Raw genomic sequence first — 20,240 nt, forward strand, 5'->3', positions numbered from 1 at the left:
AGATATGGAGTATAGCTTTCTTTTTATAGTTTTGTCTTTATTGTTATTGTATGAATGTTTTGCTTTTATGTATGGTTGTTTGTCACATGCGTGCCTGTTCCTTTTGGAGGTCAGCAGAATGCATCAGATTCTCTGGAACAGGAGTTAAAGGAGGCTGTGAGCATTGTGTGGATGTTGGGAATCAAAACTGGATCTTCTATAAGAGCAGACTGTACTCTTAACCATTGAGCCATCTCTCTAATCCCATAAAGCTTATTTTTAAATACAAGTTATTTGTAATGTTTAAAGAAAGATAAAAATAGAAAGCAGTTCATTCTTTAACATTAAAGGTTTTTTTCATATGATAATAAAGCTTTTAAAAACAATTCAAATTGGTAAGTTTCCATTGTAATACCAAAACATGTAATAAGTATAGATTTAATATTTCCAAAAATCTAAGCCATCAAACCAAGATTATCTGCCCAGATTTGTTTAGTATTGAGTAGAATTATTAAATACTTGGGGATTTTATAAAATTATATGGGCGTTCGCCACCACCGCCCGGCCTTTTTTTTTCTTTTTTTCTTTTTCTTTTTTCTTTTTTCTTTCTCAAAACGGTTTCTCTGTATAGCCCTGGTTGTCCTGGAACTCACTCTGTAGACCAGGCTGGCCTTGAACTCAGAAATCCCAGTACTTGGGAGGCAGAGGCAGGTGGATTTCTGACTGCCTGCCTTGAAAAAATGAAATAAAATAAAATTATATGGGAAAATACCAGGCTTTGCTACCAGCAATCTCCCCTTATCTATGAGAATTGTATTTCACGACCCCTGTGGGTGTTTGAAATCAAGAGATACTGAACCCTAGATATTCAGTATTTTTCATATTTCATGCATACACAGATTTAACATCTCTTTCTTGTTAATGAATCTTTTCTATCTCCCACCCTTCAATTTTATCAGTTTAAGGGATTAATGCAAAGCCAGCACACATTCCTTTCTTCAATTTTATAATCTCAAAGATTTGGGATTTGTTCTTACCATAATTTCTTACCAAACTCAGTGTATGATTATTTTTCTTTTTGTTTTTGAGTTATATTTATTTGTGTGTAATATGTGACCATGCATGTGTCATAGTGTGTGCATGCAAGCCAGAGGACAATTGAACTGTGGTGGTTAGGCTTTCATACAGACCCACGCATTTGTTTTTCTTAGTCTGTTAAACTGATTACTTTTGCTTTCTCACCCACAGGAAGTATCTTTAAGGGCTTCTCCTTACTACTTATAATTGTTAGCATCACTATTATTATACTTTGTGGCTGTGATATATAATAAAGGTTCCTTGAACACAGGTTGCTGTATTTGATTGATAACAAATGGTCATTAAGTCACTAATGGTCAGGTAATACTATGTGGACTCACTGGATAAAGGGCAAATTGTTAGTAGAGTAACTGGAAATACCATTACACCACTAACGACAAGTAATTTAAAGCTAAGGAATTATTTAAATGTCTTAAAATTAAAAAAAAAAAAACAAACAAATAAAACAAAAATGTCTGCTTATGCTGCGTACTATTGTAAATTCAAAAAATAAGACTTTTTTTTTTTTTTTGCATTGGAATTAGTTCCTGATGGTAATTCCAGTACCCAAGGTCCAGAATAAGACCCTGTATCAAAAAGAAACAGGGTGGGCATGGTGGCACAAACCTTTAATTCCAGCACTCATGAGGCAGGGGAGGACCTCTGTTTGGCTGTTAGAGAAACTCTGTCTCAAAAAACAAAACAAAGCTAGATAAATAAACCAAACCTTTTTTTCAGCATCAGTTTTGGAATGTGTTTTTCTTCTCTTTTTAATATTGTATTTCAATTCACTTACTGAATAAGTTACTTACTGTTAAGTTAGTCATAGCCTGTGGACTTTGCTATTCCTATACCTTCGGTTGCTGTCTTTATAAGATTATAGTCATTTGATGCTAAGGAAGAATTAATTTTTCATTTTATAATTTTTATACTTAAAGGCATATATAGAAATAAACAAAAAATCTGCAGATTCTATGGTAAAATTTTACACCTGCTTCCCAATATCCATGGATGGAAATCAGCTCTCCATAAGTATGGCTCCTGAGGATGTGGACTTAAAAGATGAGGTAAATAATAGAAGACTTAAGCCATCATTTTTCCTAGATTTTACTAAATTTCTAAGATCAAATTTATTATTTTTATTATCTAGTTTATTTGGGGAGTGGTCACAGTGTTTTTAAGCTACAAAAGACTCCTCTCTTTTTACTGACCACTGAGCCCACTTTTAAGACAGAATCCTATTTAGAAAATAAAAATAAAAGAAATCGTTCTTGACTGCTACTCTGACCAACAATCAAAACAGAGTACTGGTGATTGTCTTTAATTTTTCTTCCTCATTTGTCAAATTTAGTCTATTGTAAGCATATGAAGCTTGTCCCCTATTCCGCACAATTTAATCACTTAAAGCTGCAAAAGTTATAGAATTGCTCTTTATGCTACTATAAGTTTTGCTTCCTTTGGGTACTTTGACCACAAAGCCATGATAGTAACATGAAATTCTAATCTGTTCAAACTCAGCTTTGACTTATGTAAAAACATTTCAGTGTCTGTATCTCCTAAAAGGAGATAGAATCTCATAGTAGCTGGGAGAAATGCAAATTTAGGACCTTTTCCTGATAGTCATCCTAACTTGTAAGCATAGTAGGGTTGTTATACATGTCAATAGTATCAACGAGAAAAAGTTTAAAAACCATATTTTAAAGCAATAGGACTTTTGCTACCTGACTTTATGAAAGACTGGATAATGCACATCTGTGCAGCTCTTTGTATAGCATCATGATTACATATTAGCTTGTGAATGAGATAGAGCTTTTACCTTTTACTTCTGAATGTTTGACTTTATAGGAAGCTCTCTTTACAACTTTGATTCAAGAAAGTGACCCAGAGGTGAGTTTCACATTTAAATGCTTTTATTTACTGGTTTATTTGAAAGATTGTTTTTTTTTTTTTCTTTTTAAGAATTAATGTTGACTGAGATATCAGATGGTTCTTCTTGGTAAAAATGGAAAGGGTATCATAGTCCTTGATATGAACATATTTTTTATACACTGAAACTCATTATTAATTAGTAGCTATATAGATGATGTTTGAGGATTTTTTTATGAGCATAGAGGAAATACAGGTCCCATTATTACTAAATGCATAGGCCATAAGCTTTGGCTCATGTCCTGACTAGCTCTTAACTTATTATTATTATTTTTTTAAAGATTTATTTATTTATTATGTACACTGTAGCTGTCTTCAGACACTCCAGAAGAGGGCATCAGATCTTATGGATGGTTATGAGCCACCATGTGGTTGCTGGGATTTGAACTCCGGACCTTTGGAAGAGCAGTCAGGTGCTCTTACCCACTGAGCCATCTCACCAGCCCTTAACTTATTATTAAACTATTTAAACTGTTCTATCCTATGTCTAGCACTTGATTAGTTACCTCTCTCGAGTTTCAGCCTTCTTCTTTTATTTACCTGTTGGTTTATGCCAGTCACCTCAGTCCATATCTTTCTGCGTCTCTTTTTAATCTCCTTTTATCTCTTACTATTTCCCAGAATCCTCTATTTTCTTACCAGTGTCCCACCTCTATTCCTACTTCAGTTCATTGGCCCTTGTCTTTTTTTAATTGACAATTGAGGTTTATAAGAGATTCTCTCTATAGGTTGACTCAATGATAAAGGCGTTTTTTAGGAAAATGATGCTCTAGGTTTAATCCGCACACTGGGGATGGGAAGACCACTTGCTTTATCCCATATAGTCATTTTCTTATTCTTTGAAGAAACATCACCTAGTGTTAAATTAATGCTAATCAGTGATTTATGGTTTAATTCTTATCCCTTTTTTCTACATTGTCTCAAAAATCTCCAACAAAATGCAGGCAAATATTGATAAAATTTACAACCGATTTGTACATCTTGACAATTTACCTGAAGACGGACTTCAGTGTGTGCTTTGTGTGGGGCATCAGTTTGGAAAAGTGGATCGCTATATGTTCATGAGTAACAAAAACAAGGTATTTAAACCCTGTATGCTTGCAATCTACAGCTTCTAACTTGGCTTTTGAGTAGACGCATCCATAAACATGATTCAACCATGAAGCAGAAGTATAACAGAACAATTTCCTCTGGAATGTAATACCAAAAACACAAAACAAAACAAAACAAAACAAAACAAAACAAAACAAAACAAAATAGATGATCTCTCTTTAGTCTTTAAGGAGAAGTAAGATTCACAGAGAGATTAAGGGAGCATGTCTTACTAGGGGTGTTACATATTACATACATTGCAAAGCTTTTTTACCCTCATTAAATGAAGGGCACATTACACAGTTTTAGTTTTCAAAATCCTCTTTCTAACAGTTAAACACTGATTTATTTTAAAGGGCAATGTTTTGTATCAAAACTACTTTGTAATTTAGTAAGTGATTGGAAGTGACGTGATGGTATAGTGGTGACCATAAGTGTCTTATAAACCTATTGAGTAACACGCAGCTACTGATTATTTTTGGTATGTTCTGAACTGATAAGTAGAGCCTGTCTGGTACTCTACAAGGTATGGTATTGCACGGGAAGGCAGGGCACAGGTGCCACATAAGCAGTCTGAACTTTGAAAACTTTGCACATTAGCCCTCTATCGGTTTTGGTCGGTTGTATGGGTTTTGGAGTTGTGTTTTGTTTGTTTGTTTTGTTGGGGGGGTGTTTTATTTTTTTGTGGATTTGTATGCATTGCTGTAAGTGTGTGTGTGTCTGTGTCTCACTATGTGTACCAGAGGAGGATAGAAAAGGATATCAGATTCCCAAGAGCTGGGATTACCAAAACTTCTGAGCCACTCAATGTGGGTACTGGGAGCTGACTCAGGTCTTCTGGGAAAGCAGTAATTCCCAAGTCATCTCTCCAGCACACATTGGTCCTCTGTTTTAAAGAAAAGGGCTTTTGCCTAATAGTTTTAATGTATTTTAAATTATGTATTTACCATTTTAACCTTTGGTGTCAGTCCAGCTGCATTGAACATACTTGCATTGTGCAGCTATTGCAACCATATAACTGTATAACTTCCATTTTCTCAAACTGAGACTTCTTGTACATTAAACAATTACTCTTTAACATGCCACCCATCCACCCAGACCATTCAATTGGCACCTTATGTCTGTTTCTATAAATAAGAATAACATTTGATGCCATAAAGAATTTTAATTGTATTTACTATTTTGCAATTGTTTGTTTCACTTGGCATATGTTCCAGGCTCATTGATGTAGCATATATCAGAACTTCTTTAAGGCTAAATAGCATTCTATTGTGTGCTTAGTCTATGTTTTTAAAATCCATTCATCAGTTGGTAGATAGATCTCTTTTAACTGTTGTGCCTAATATTTCTTTAAATATAAGTGAGTAAATAAATGTTTGGGTCCCTGGTTTCAGTTCTTCTGGGTGTACATTGAAAGTAGATGACATCCTAATTCTACTTGTAATTTTAAAATTCATACTTTAAAAAAATATCTTTTCTAAAGGTAATCCTTCAATTAGAAAGTCCTGAATCTGCACTGTCAATGTACAATTTTCTGAAACAAAATCCACAAAACATAGGTGACCATGTGTTGACCTGCACTTTATCTCCAAAGATTGACTCGGCGGTAAGTGGTTTATTTCTTTTTTTAAAAAAATCAACTTTTAAGCCGGGCGTGGTGGCGCACACCTTTAATCCCAGCACTCGGGAGGCAGAGGTAGGTGGATTTCTGAGTTTGAGACCAGCCTGGTCTACAGAGTGAGTTCCAGGACAGCCAGGGCTATGCGGAGAAACCCTGTCTCGAAAAAAAACCGAAAAAAACAAAACAAAACAAAACAAATCAGCTTTTGTTATTTTAGAAATTCAAAAAGCTGGACTGGAAAAAGTGGGTCAGCAGTCAAGATCATTGGCTGTTCCAACAGAAGACCCAGGTTTGGTATCTAGAATCCATGTGGCTCACAACCATCTGTAATCAAATTCCAGGGGGTGCAGTGCCACATTTGACCTCCATGGCCACTAGAAACACGCATGGTACAGACTCATACATTCAGGCAAAACACTCCTATACATAAAATCTACAAAAAAATAGCATAAGAGGCAGGTGGATCTCTGAATTAGAAGCCAGCCTGGTCTACAGAACAAGTTCCAGGATAGCCAGGGCTACATAGAGAAACCTTGTCTCAGAAAGTAATAAGAAAGAAAACCAGAGAGAGACTTGATAGAGCTACTATGATTATCTGTAGAAGCAGGTGCTGTTTTTGATCCATAATTGCTTTCAGGAAGGAAAAGAAATTATTTGTGTTTTATTATATTTTTAGAAAGTGTATTATATAAGAAATCAAATTTTACATGTTTTTAATTTACATAGCTGTATAGTAGACTATAAATAGAAAAGTAATATAAATACATCTTTAAAAGAAATCTAGGGCTGGAGAGATGGCTCAGCCGTTAAGAGCAGATTGCTCTTCCTAAGGTAGAAAACTCACTTTTTAAAAAAAGAGGTAGCCTACTTCTTTTTACTTTTGTTACCTATATTTTGCTAAAGACTAAAGAGCCACTAGAATAACTTCTAATAAAATGTGAATTATATTGCAGGTTCAAATGAAGAATGATCCAGAACTAGGAAAAGAAAGGTATGTTGCATTAAGTTGTTTCCTTCATTTTTGTGTGTTAAGTATTTCTGTATCTTATAGTAACTATGTCCAGAAAGGTCCTACCTTCTTGTTCCTTTTGTTTATGTGTAAGCTTGTTGTCCTTTTACTTTGGGGTTCTGTTTGGCCTTAGGGATTGTTTTGGTTGATGCCTAGATTATACTCATTCAGGTGTTTATTGACTAAGAGAAACGGCATGTATAAACCATTAGAATCATGTATAAAAATGTTCCTTCTTTATGCTTTGTAAACTATCGTGAGCAGTTCAGTTCGTGATAAGTATGACATGTTCTTTACTAGATTTTTCTGTTCCAAAATAGCTAATAGAGTTTTATATTTTCAATTTTAAAATTACATTTGCTTAAAATAAAAATACAATGTTCATTGTATTTTTTTAAGTTGGTACAATTTAGACTGTTTTAAAGTATGGAATGGAAATATTTGTCCAAAAAAAATACTACTTTGTATCCACTAATGAAGCTTGCTTTTCAGAGTCTCTTCAAACTACCAACTCAAGTATTTGTTTTACCAGTGGTGTTTACTGTTTATTAGTCTATATTTTAAAATCTTACAAGTATAAAATAATAATTTGAAAATGTTTAAATAGAAAAGCAATTATTTAATACTTTGCAAACAATGTCTTATAAAATTTCTTCTCATTAACTATTTTTTTATAAAATCAGACTATTTTGGGTTGTTGAAATGATCATGAGCATCTTAAAATACAATGGTAACTCATAAGCCCTGCTTCTAGGTTGCTGTGTGTGTCACCACATACTTTTAAAAAAAAAAAAATTTATCCTCGGACCAGTAATAGTCATGTGTGTAAGTCCACAGAAAGCTCAATAAATTACAATGCCATACAAGGTCATACAGACAGACTTAGTTTGCTCTGTTGGTAACAAGAAACAGATTTCCCCCAAAATTCATTTTTGTGTATTCTGTTTTGTAATTTTTTTTTTAATCTGCAAAAACTTGTTTTTATCAGAAACAGTGAGTTTTCTGTTTTTATTGGTTTTGCTTCCCTTTAAAAACTCAATATTGATATGTTTATAGTTTCTCGTCTTCTTAATTTGATTTAAAAAATTTCTTTCAATGTAATTATTTTCTGTCATGTATTACAGAGAGAAAATATATGTATAAAAAATGTGGGAGGGCTGGAGAGATGGCTCAGCAGTTAAGAGCACTGACTGCTCTTCTAGGGGTCCTGAGTTCAATTCCCAGAAACCCCTTGGTGGCTCACAACCATCTGTAATGGGATACAATACCCTCTTTTGGTGTGTCTGAAGACAGTGATAGTGTATTCATATATATAATATATAAAATAATCATTTTAAAAAATGTGGGATATGGCCAGAGTATTTAGCATTACTTTTTGAGTAAATTTATACCCTCCCTCCCCTAAAAAAGTGCTGGTGTTATTTGCTTTAAATGTTGAGTCTTTTAAAAGTAAATGTGGCTGCCTGATTACATTAAAGTATAATTCTTTAGTTTCTCATTAATGTAAATTCTAATCACAGATTGCTTAGGGGAAATTTCACATTTATACTTCAGTAATAACTTACATTATCCTTCATTAATCCTCCCCATACATATCCTATTTATGTGTCATTTGATTTTGACTTTAAGTAAGAATGCTGGGAAATACCTGGTGAAGCTCTCAAATTAATTTTCTCTGTTAAATCTTACCCTAAAATGTCTTGGGATGTGTGCATTACAGTGTGGTCCTTTAACCTCATGTCTAGCTTTTATAGGATTCCTTTTTGGGAAATTCTGAATTGGTGGGGTCGGGAAGTAGGAGCCCTGTGGACTAACTGAATCACTGTGGACTAACTAATTGCCTTTCTGGACAATTTTTTTTGTGCTGTTTAACTGAATGTGACTGTTTTCATTCCTTAAAAGCAAAAACAAGCCAACAAAACTGTCCCTTTAACTCTGGTCTTAATAATGTCATTTATTTGTCATCTTACTGGCTAAATTGATCATCAACATTGAAACTTTCCTTCATTATAGCTAATGAACAGATACTCACTTTTGTTAAAATAATATCTGTGAAGAAAACACTGTAATTCTTAAAGACTTCCACAGTCTTTAAGTGCTGGAGAGATGACTCCACAGTTAAGAATACTTGTTCTTTTGGAGAACTCAAGTTCAATTTCTCGCACCCACAGGGAGGCTCACAACTTCGTGAAGTTCCAGCTCCAAAGTTTCAGTGCCCTCCTCTGGCCTCCATCGCTTCCTGCACATACATACATACATACATACATACATACATACATACATACATACTTACATACATACATACACTTACATATATATATATATATATATATACACACACACACATATACATTCATACATAAATACATACATACCACATACATAACTTTAAAATGACTGTCATAGAAGCAAAATATGTAATTTAACCATCTTTACAAACACCTGTGTTTCAAATGTAGAACTGTGTAGTTGCTCCTTGTATAAATGATACTAACTTTTTATACACTTTAAATGTGGTAATCAAGAAAACCATGTTACATTTTTCAGATGATATTTTTAAAAATCTTCATGTTTGTTCAGACTTGAATGTTTCTATATAGTTTTCTATATAGTTCAGTTTATAAATTGTTAGGATCAATATGTAGCTCACTAATGAGGCAGGAATTTGAGTTTATTCTTTATTATAGATATGAATTTTGTAACTGAATATCACAGTTGTTTCTTGTCATATTTGTGCTTGGCCACAGACTCTATTCTAGTTCCAGGAGTTTTGAATACCTAATATCAGCTGTTGGTATCTCCAGTGTTAGCGATATCAAAAATTTAAAATAGGAGCATTTGAATATGCTAAGTAGCTTATACAGAAATTACTATATATTGTTATGATGGTCTACGATCCCTAGTTGTTCATCTTACACCTCTCATGCTTCACAGGGAACAGTATGTTTATTTATAAACTTAGGGTTATTCTTCTGGGAGAACCAATTTATTTGATGAAATGACTAGACCCTGGTGGCAAATAGCACCTTTTCAAAATCTCTGCAGTAAAAGTAATACAGGACAAAGATAGACATGTGGCTATCCTCTGAAGAGCATGTCAGAAACGACAATTTATCCTCTCCTTGCAAACAAACGGTTAATGATGACCATAATATAACGTGTGCCCTTCTGGTGTCTTTCTCCAACTCAACCACTTCTAACAAAATTACATGAGTACACTTTATGACTGTGTTAGACATTGTCCTTTTACATACAGTTGGCCATGTATTTTCTCTAGCTCATCTAGATAATTGAAATATATTATAACTAAATGAGTGGTTTGTTTTTAGTAGGAGTGTATGTTCATGTTTTGGTAGTTCTAACAGTTTTACTTATAATTTTAAATCTCCAAAAGCTACCTAGGTGATTCTAAAGGAAGTTTTCTTTTAAATGTTATCATTCATAAGCACATTTTTAAAAAAATTTAAAGTAGGTCTTTTGTATTCAAAATGGAGGCAAAATGGTTTAGGAGCATTTCCCTCCATGCCAGTTTTATATTGCTTTTATGGAAGTTCTATAGCCATTTTAAGTTCACGTGTATGGATCACAGCTTTATTGTAAAACCATACACACTCTGTTTAGCTACCTGTATGAGTAAAGAGTCTATAGTAATTTGAGACGTCTTAAATTTTTGTTCAGCCTTTTCAGGTACAAACTTGGAATGAAAAATTGTTAACTTACACAAGAAAAAGGAAGATACTAACAATCCTAGTTTTTCTGTTGTTTCCTTTGAATTAAAAAGACGCTCTCTTATATTGGTCACCTTTTGTATTCCCATCAGAACATCTTAGCCACTTTAATGCTGATTGGCTGGATTTCCCAGTGCTTATCATTTGTGCATTAGGAAACCTGTACAGTTGGCATCAACAGGGTTATTTACAATGATTGAATTCTCATCATAGTTTGATTTTTGTTTGTTTTGTGTTCTTTTTGTTTGTTTTTAAGTACTTTTAGCCCTGACTTGAAAAACAGTCCTGTTGATGAAAGTGAGGTACAAACAGCAGCTGATAGTTCTTCTGTTAAACCTAGTGAGGTTGAAGAAGAAACTACTTCTTCCAATATTGGAACAGAAACTTCAATGCATCAGGAAGAACTTGGTAAGGAAGAACCCAAACAAGCATTGTGTGAGTCTGACTTTGCAATTCAAACACTAGAACTTGAAGCTCAAGGAGCAGAGGTCAGCATAGAAATTCCTCTTGTAGCATCCACTCCAGCCAATATTGAGTTATTCAGTGAAAATATAGATGAGTCTGCTTTAAGCCAGCAGATGTACACCAGTGACTTTGAAAAGGAAGAGGCAGAAGTTACAAACCCTGAAACAGAATTATCAGTATCTGACAGTGTCTTCATAGAAGAAAGGAACATCAAGGGAATTCTAGAAGATTCTCCATCTGAAACAGAAGATAGATTTTCTAGAATTGCACAGCCTATGGTAGATGCCATAGCTGAAGTGGATAAACATGAAACTGTTTCAGAAGTGCTGCCATCTGCTTGTATTGTGACCCAAGTACCAGGAAGTTACATTGAAGATGAGAAGGTTGTGAGCAGAAAGGATATTGCTGAGAAAGGTATCTTGGATGAAAAGGAAGAAAATGAATTTAATGTTACAGAGACCAGAATGGATTTACAAGTAAAAACAGAGAAGGCTGAGAAGAATGAAGCTGTCATATTTGCAGAAAAATTGGAGAAGATTATAGCAGCAATAAGAGAAAAGCCAATTGAAAGTTCTGTCATCAAGGCAGACCCAACTAAAGGAGTGGATCAGACCAGTAAGCCTGATGAAACTGGTAAAACTAGTGTGCTGACTGTATCAAATGTATATAGTAGTAAATCAAGCATAAAGGCTACTGTGGTCTCTTCTCCTAAAGCAAAAAGTACACCTTCAAAAACTGAAAGTCACAACACCTTTCCAAAACCTGTGCTTAGAGAGCAAATAAATGCTGAAAAGAAAATTTCAGCCAAGGAATTTGGTCTGCTTAAAAATACCAGATCAGGCTTGGCAGAAAGCAACAGTAAATCCAAACCCACTCAGATTGGTGTTAACAGAGGGTGCAGTGGAAGGATCTCAGCCCTTCAGTGCAAGGATTCTAAAGTGGATTACAAGGACATAACAAAACAGTCTCAGGAAACAGAGACTAAACCTCCCATCATGAAACGGGAAGACAGCAACAATAAGGTGAGGAGAGTAGAAGAATGGCTCGGTGTACCTTTGACGTGCATAGCGCTGTAGCTGTAAAGTAGGAAGTGTAGTTTTCGTTCATGTTTTCATCTCTTCACTCTAGCCCCAAGCTCCCATTTCCCTGTCTGAAACAGTTCCATTGATATAAGGCAGTAGACAGTTGGAGTACTGAGCTCAAAGTTCCCATTTACTCACACACTTGGAAAGTATTACATGGTCACAAATGTAGCTGAATTAAACTTTGGTCAGAACAATGACTGTGCTTTGAAGGATGTGTCTGCAGTGGCTCCTAGGATGATCATTTGGCATTCTTGTTCCTCTGAAATTGTTCTTTTATTAGTTCACTAATTGCCTAAACTTAGACATTGTGGGCAAAGAGGAAAAAAAGATCTTAGAAACCGAATTTAGCTATAGCTTTTAGAGACTGCATATACCATTAAATGATTATTGACTTAGTTTTGTTTATTTGCTTAACATGTTTGCATAATTGACCATATTTTGATATTTGCTAACTAGGTTCTTTTTCTTAAAGAACATTAATAACCTGGGTATAAATTCTTTTTTTTTCTGTATTTCTTAATATTTTAGGCATTGGCTTTGCAGAACACTAAGAATTCTAAAAGTACTACTGATAGAAGTTCCAAATCAAAAGAGGTAAAATGAGAATATTCACATTTTCTATACCCATTCTTCCACAGCAGCACCCATCTGTCTTAATACATGTGCCCTCACTTTTTCATAGTTAGCATGGGAGTTAAGAGAGTGGATGGTGTAGAACATAGGATAGAAGTGAAATGCTTCATGTTCTATCTTGCCACTAATTCTCTGTTGCTGTTGCTGTGGTAGACTAAACAGTTTTATATACTCTGTGTGCTAGCTGTGGTTCATTGATAGCATACAAAATGCCGGAACCTGCTAGAAATTTCTTTACTATTATATCAATTTTAAAATAATGTTTTCGGGCTGGTGAGATGGCTCAGTGGGTAAGAGCACCCAACTGCTCTTCCGAAGGTCCGGAGTTCAAATCCCAGCAACCACATGGTGGCTCACAACCATCCGTGACAAGATCTGATGCCCTCTTCTGAAGTGTCTGAAGACAGCTACAGTGTACTTATATATAATAAATAAATCTTAAAAAAAAAAATAGTTGTTTAAAAAAATAATGTTTTCAAATACAATTATATTAGCTATCAAGTCTTAGTAATCTTAGAGTTTTATCAATATAAGCTTCAAACTTTCTTAGTATTGTATAAGTTAAAAATGTATATAAATTAATTGGTATAGTTAACTATTTACTTTTTATTTTTGTTTGAGGTACTTTTAGGAGTCGAGTAAGTGAAAATTTGCTAGATAATTAGTATATGGAAGAGCAGATTCTTTGTATGACAATTGTTTAGACAAATGTTTGAAATGTAGTTTTAAAGTGTAAATTATTTTTAAATTAATTGTGTGCTGTGTATGCATATTCTTGAATGTATATAATACTCTTACATACATGGAAGAGGTTAGAGGACAATTTGTGTGAGTCACTTCTCTCCTTATACAATTAGTCCTGGATATTAAAATCAGGTGTTGCACTTGGTGCCAGGCACTTTTCCCCACCGTCTTCCTAGCCTTATCACTTTGGAACCTTTTAAAATACAACATTAATTTTATTTTAGTATTTTAGTATTAGGAAATGTCTTTACAGTGAAATTCTCACAGATGATCTGCATATTAGTTTACTATGACTTAGTCAGTGGTCATAGTTCACAGTACTGATTCTTAACTCTCCAACAGGAACCATTATTTACATTTAATTTGGATGAATTTGTTACTGTGGATGAAGTCATAGAAGAAGTAAATCCTTCTCAAGCCAAGCAGAATCCATTAAAAGGAAAAAGAAAGGAAGCCCTCAAAATTTCTCCTTCCCCTGAACTTAACTTAAAAAAGAAAAAGGGGAAAACTTCTGTCCCTCACAGTGTTGAGGGGGAATTGTCCTTTGTAACGTTAGATGAAATAGGGGAGGAAGAAGATGCAACCGCACAAGCGCTAGTCACTGTGGATGAAGTCATTGATGAAGAAGAGCTCAACATGGAAGAAATGGTAAAAAATTCTAATTCCCTTCTTACCTTAGATGAACTAATTGACCAAGATGATTGTATTCCCCACAGTGGACCTAAAGATGTTACTGTACTGTCCATGGCTGAAGAACAAGATCTACAACAGGAACGCTTGGTAACCGTGGATGAAATTGGAGAAGTAGAAGAGTCAGCAGACATGACTTTTGCCACTTTGAATGCTAAAAGAGATAAAAGGGATTCTATTGGGTTCATTTCTTCCCAGATGCCTGAAGACCCTTCAACTTTAGTTACTGTAGATGAAATACAGGATGACAGCAGTGATTTTCACTTAATGACTTTGGATGAAGTAACTGAAGAGGATGAAGACTCTCTGGCTGATTTTAACAACCTTAAAGAAGAGCTGAATTTTGTTACTGTGGATGAAGTTGGAGATGAAGAAGATGGAGACAATGATTCAAAAGTTGAGTTAGCACGAGGCAAAATTGAGCACCATACAGATAAAAAAGGAAATAGAAAGAGGAGAGCTGTGGACCCAAAGAAGACAAAGCTCCATTCTTTCTCCCAAGTAGGTCCAGGAAGTGAGACTCTTACACAAAAAGATCTGAAAACCATGACTGAAAGACATTTGGCAGGTAGATACTTGAAAGTATTCATTTTTTTCTGTTTCATGAGATTACATTTAAAACTGTGTGAACACAGTGCCACAGTAGGAATAATGTCATCCTCTTGATTATCTGTAAGCTGGCAGTTACAACCACTCCACAGAACTTTTAGTTTTCCACAGAAACATTGTGTAGGTTGCACACATTTAATTTACAGAGCATGGGTTGTCTCAAGTTGTTACACCTCAAGAAAGGATGTCAAAACCAGGAGACAAAGTGAACCAGCCAGTGTAGAGCTTCAGTGCACACAGTGTGTTATGGATGGGGGAACAAGCTTTTAAAGAGGAGAATAGTGTTCACATTACAGTGCCTCTCACTTCTTGCTTAAACTTAGGTTTAGGACAAGCAGGAGGACAAATTATTGAGGTATTGTTCAACTTTTTTTTTAAAAAAAAAAGATAAGTTCTCACTGAACCTTTCTGACCTGGAAATCCATACGTAGACCAGGCAGCTTTGAACTCAACGGAAATCAGCCTATCTCTGCTTCTGCTTCCTGGGTACTGGAATTAAAGATGTGAATAACCATGCCTGGAAGATTTTGGTCTTTTGAGATGAGGTCTGACTCTGTAGCTCATGTTGGCCTAGAACTCAGAATATAGACTTGAACTCAGGATATTCTTCCTTCCCAAGTGCCAGGATTATAGGTGAGAGTCACCACACTTGGCATAGCATAATATTTTGATGTTATGGCATAATGGAGCAGCTTCCTTGCTTACAGGACATGAGAGAGACCAAATTAATTTCCATTTAGAAAACTTTGAACTCAGTTGACATAATATGTTACAGAATAAGTCACCTTGATGAGAAGGAATTCAAATAGTAGTTTATTTTGTTTCCTTAGATGTTTTAAATGAAGCTATTTAATGTGTTAATAAATGTCTACTTTGTAAACGTTAAAAACAAAACAAAACAGGTAGTGGTAGTATGGGCCTTTAAGCTCAGCACTCAGTGGGAAGAGGCAGGCAGACCTCTGAGTTCAAGACCAGCTTGGTCTATAGAGTCAGTTTCTGGACAGCCAGGGCTGTTTGTTATACAGAGAAACCCTGTTTTAAAAAGAAAAGAAAAGAAAGGAAGGGAGTGAGGAAGGAAGGGAGGGAAAGAAAACCTTGAAAATTTTAACTAAACTAAGAATGGAATATCAGGAACATCTTTTTGGATTGGCAGCAATTCAGGGAAAAGTATTAAAGCCATCCTGTGAAAAGAATAGGAAGGGACAATTTTTCAGAACACAATTGGCAGGCGGGTTTCTGAGTTCGAGGCCAGCCTGGTCTACAAAGTGAGTTCCAGGACAGCCAGGACTACACAGAGAAGCTCTGTCTCACAAAACAAAACAAACAAAACAAAAAAACAAAAAAAAAAAGAACCTAACTAAAGAAAGTCCCTGTCTCAGAAACACAAAGGCAATCTCCCCAAATTTAAGTATTTTTTTGCAACAAATATAGAATTTCTAGATAGTTTAATATGTTAAATTTAAAGCAATTTAAATACTGTTAATGAAGCAATAAATTAGGCTTTCTTTTTAAAGCTAAAACGGCATTGAAGAGAGTTAGAGTTGGGAAAGCATCAACCTCACAAAAAGTGGCAGAACCAGCAAAAGGCGAAGAGGCCTTCCAAATGAGTGAAGGAGGTAAAGGGGCTATTCGGGTGGGGGGAAACACATAACATGAGATCATGATAGAGCTTTCACACATAACCAGGCACGAAACTAGAAAGGCAGCAGGCAGGCTTAGAAGAGCCTTGTAAACTTCTTTCTTCATAATTTAGAAAGGTTTTGGAACAGTGACAATAGAACAAAAAAAAAATATTTGCAGAAATTACAAGATGTTATTGTGACCATGCTGTAACATCAGGGATCAATAATTTAACTGTCTGTTTACAGGCATCCAGGTGTAATAATATTTAAGTTAATACAAACAAGGAACATAAACATTGTTACCGATAGATAACTTTTTATTGTATTTAATATTTCATTGTATCCACTATCCTTCCTGTTGTTGACAGTAAAATACTAACGTCATTCCTGATTTCTAAGGGAGTATTGATAGGAAAGGTATAGGAAAGCATCTTCTAGTATGACAATATCCCTTTACCGTCTTCTTTGTAGTACTGAGGGAAAGTTCTTTGAATCTGATCCCTTTACCCTCCTTTCCTCCTCCAAAGTCTGTTAAAACCCTTTTTATTTTATTTTCTGACCAGTGGTGGTATTTCCTTTTCCATTACCTAGTTAACTGCTTTCTTGTCTATTTACCTAAGGAAATGAATCTTCTCTGATGGCCATCTTGAGTTTTACCTTTATTTACTCCTTACACGTAAACTACAGCAAACTTTCTATCATTAGGGGACAAAAATCAGTGTCGGCTTTGGAATACCCCTAGCAACAAATACAGCATTTAGAATAGTGGTTTTCAACCTGTGGGTCACTACCCCTGTGGCAAGCCCCTGTCTTCAAAAACTACTTAGATTACGATTCATAACAGGAGTAAGATTAGAGTTATGAAGTAGCAGCAAAAGTAATCTTATGGTTGGGGTCAGCACAACCTGAGGAACTGTATTAAAGGATCACAGCATTAGGAAGGTTGAGAATCCCTGAGCCAGGTATTTCAAAAATATTTCTTCTCTTACTTTAGTCTTGAGGTCTTGGCATTGTTTGTTACTGCTTATCATGTCCCAAGCAGGTATCCCTTCTTCTTTTCTATAACAACTTTTTACAGTAAGCTATAGTTAATAGTTGTATCTCACCAGTAGCTCCTAATATGAATTCCTTAGTTTTAGTTTTAGTTTTAGTTTTTTTTTTGTTTTTTTAATCAAAGATTTATGGTATGTTAGATCAACATTGACACCAGGTTGCTTAGAATTGCTTCTTCTCAACTGTATTATATAGGAGAGGTAATTTATTATGGTTCATTTAATAATTGTTTTTCCCTTAATTCCCTCAAAAGACCTAATAATGTAAGAAAGTCATTTGCAACTCGGTTTTAATTTAAATGATTTATTTTAGTTTACTCTTAGTTATTATATAGCTTTTATATAAGATACTGTAGTGTATAATCAATCCATTATTAACACGCATGTGCCTTTTGAGTGGTAGCAGCAAATACAGTAATAAATAAGTTAAAGTTTATTACTTGAGTAAAGAAAAAAGAAGAAATCAGAGGCAGAGAAAATAAGTTGTTTGACCATCAAGCCAAGAAAAAGGATGTATACGCCCTCAATAGACTTAATAATTGACAAATAAAAGTTTCTGGATGGGAACAACTTTAGAACAGAATTACTCTTTGCTCGTGCCTATTTCCATTAATCTCATACATTGCCTCCTTATAAATTAAAATTGACTCTGTCAGGTCTACAGAACTTGACTCTTAAAAGGAGGACTGTGAGGGGCTAAAGGACAGGGGAACGAGAGAAAGGGATGGGGGTTGTCGAGTGGATTTTGTTTATTTCCTGCAAAATCTAGATTTAAATACATCATGAAAACAGGACTGCGGTTGGGAGAAAGAAGGTGCAGATACAATTGAAATACAGTGATGTGCAGATCACAAAGATATTATGAAACTCACTATTTTCTACTAAAAATAATAATAATTATCTGTCACCCTTATCCTTTCTGGAGCTATACAAATAAAATTTTACATAGGCTTTAGCCTTATATCTCCTATATCCATTGAATATATCTAAATATATCTATATTTACTCATTTGCTTCTTGGATCAAGGGATCATTAAGGCATAGTTCAATGAGTTTTAAGAATAGTTTTGGAATATGGAGAATATCTAATGTTAATTTGATTTTGACAGATATATCTATTTTAAATAACTTCATGTTTTTCCTTGAACTTTTAATGACTTTAGTTGATGAAGCTGAACTAAAGGATTCAGAACCTGATGAAAAACGCAGGAAAACTGAAGACTCTTCTGTAGGCAAATCAGTGACATCTGATGTCCCTGGAGGTAAAGTAAAAAAAGGACGTTTTTCTTATACCTATGAAGTCAGAAGTGAGCAGGCTCACCTTGCTTGCTGTTCCTGAATACAACTTATCTAGGTTTTTTTTTTTTTTTTTAAATCCTGGCATGGATGTTTTTATTTCATTCTTGAGGACTGGGATATTCTTCTTGTTTTCTTGTTACACTATATTTGCTGCTATGTTAAAAACTGACTTATACTTCCTCAAGCAAAAACTCCAGTTATTAATAGGAAACTTTGCTTGTAACCAACCACTATGCTGAGTTGAAGGGCTTTTACTTGTTTAGCAGCCCAGCATTGTGCTGCTTTTCCGTCTTCTAACTTAACAGGGTGATTCTGAGATGTTTGTTTTCTACTCTCTCATTCTTCGACTTATACTCAAAGCTATTATTAGCATTATGGCTTCTCTGGAGACTCTCAATATATATTACATATTGTTAAATGTATATGTTTTGAACTGCTAGGGAATAGAGCTAAGTAGTAGAGTGCCCTAGGTTCAAGATCCTCAAAATATATCTGTGTTTTGTGACTTCATTGCTGTCTTATGTATATAGCGGTGTGTGTTCTGTGTGTGTGTTGGGGTGGGGGAGGTGGTATACTGTGTGTTAAATGTGCTTGCCAGATTTGGATAAAGTGATTGACACACTGTTGATGGATTTTTCTCTTTGTCTTTCTTTCTGTCTTTTAGATTTGGATTTTCTTGTTCCGAAGGCTGGATTTTTCTGTCCAATTTGCTCCCTCTTCTACTCAGGTGAAAAAGCAATGGCAAATCACTGCAAGAGCACACGTCATAAACAAAATACAGAGGTAACACATACAAATCTTCAAGCATTGTCACCATCTTTTGATTTAAAATGAGTCTGCCCAACGTATATATTTCTTTATGAGAACTTGGGTATTTATCCCAGTTCATTGCTCCTAAATTGGGAAAAAAAAAAAAATCCCTGTTTTCCTGTGTTGCTGTATGTTGCTGTTGTCTCTAGCCCTAATCTTTTTCCTGGAGCAATATCATTGTCTAGAACAGACTGTGTAAGCCAGTAGTGTCTTGTGGATATCCTTTACAATATAAGATTCTGCTTATCCTGATGTTCTGTTGCGACTGCCTGTACATATTAACATATTAACACTTCTGAATTTCTAGTCAGAAGAAAAATGTTACTTTCTTTTTTGTTGTATATGTTTTGAGAAAGTTCTGCTCTAGAGAGTTTTAGTCTTAGCCATGATTGAAGCAGTAGTTCTGCTCCTAATTATCTAAGATTGTTTAATATATTCTGTGTATTGAACTTTTAAGACCAAGATAGTTGGTAATAGGCCTTTAGCCTAGAGTTTCACCCAACTTTATTTAATTCTAGGTCTAACCCCTCACACATTATTATATTAAATTTACTATTATCCTTAAGCTTTTAACCTACTATATCTTACTTTTTTTTTTCCATTTGAAATCTTTCAACTGGGGCCAGATGTGGTATCATACACCTTTAATCCTATACTCTGGTGGCAGAGGCATGTGGATATTTCGAGTTTGAGAATGATCTACCCATAGAGTTGAAGGCTAGTCAAGGAACCTTGTTTTTAAAAAAACAAGAGGGGCTGGTGAGATGGCTCAGTGGGTAAGAGCACCCGACTGCTCTTC

General features: G+C 34.9%; 1 protein-coding gene across 13 annotated transcripts in view; it reads left to right on the forward strand.

Annotated features, from left to right (window-relative positions):
- Positions 1-20,240, forward strand: part of Znf638 (zinc finger protein 638) — a 71,577-nt gene that overhangs the window by 49,899 nt on the left and 1,438 nt on the right. For 9 of the 13 annotated variants that reach the window (XM_029535550.1, XM_029535542.1, XM_029535551.1 and 6 more), the window contains 11 exons: positions 1,995-2,123; positions 2,902-2,943; positions 3,927-4,061; positions 5,558-5,680; positions 6,649-6,686; positions 10,689-11,919; positions 12,511-12,576; positions 13,702-14,617; positions 16,173-16,274; positions 18,496-18,594; positions 19,296-19,414. In XM_029535550.1, the coding sequence (XP_029391410.1) occupies positions 1,995-2,123; positions 2,902-2,943; positions 3,927-4,061; positions 5,558-5,680; positions 6,649-6,686; positions 10,689-11,919; positions 12,511-12,576; positions 13,702-14,617; positions 16,173-16,274; positions 18,496-18,594; positions 19,296-19,414 (3,000 nt within the window). The remainder of the gene's footprint in view (positions 1-1,994; positions 2,124-2,901; positions 2,944-3,926; positions 4,062-5,557; positions 5,681-6,648; positions 6,687-10,688; positions 11,920-12,510; positions 12,577-13,701; positions 14,618-16,172; positions 16,275-18,495; positions 18,595-19,295; positions 19,415-20,240) is intronic. The other 4 variants (XM_021188629.1, XM_029535547.1, XM_029535552.1 and 1 more) reach the window with 1 other exon arrangement.

Source organism: Mus pahari, chromosome 2 (assembly GCF_900095145.1).
Source record: "Mus pahari chromosome 2, PAHARI_EIJ_v1.1, whole genome shotgun sequence".
NCBI classification, from domain to species: domain Eukaryota; kingdom Metazoa; phylum Chordata; class Mammalia; order Rodentia; family Muridae; genus Mus; species Mus pahari.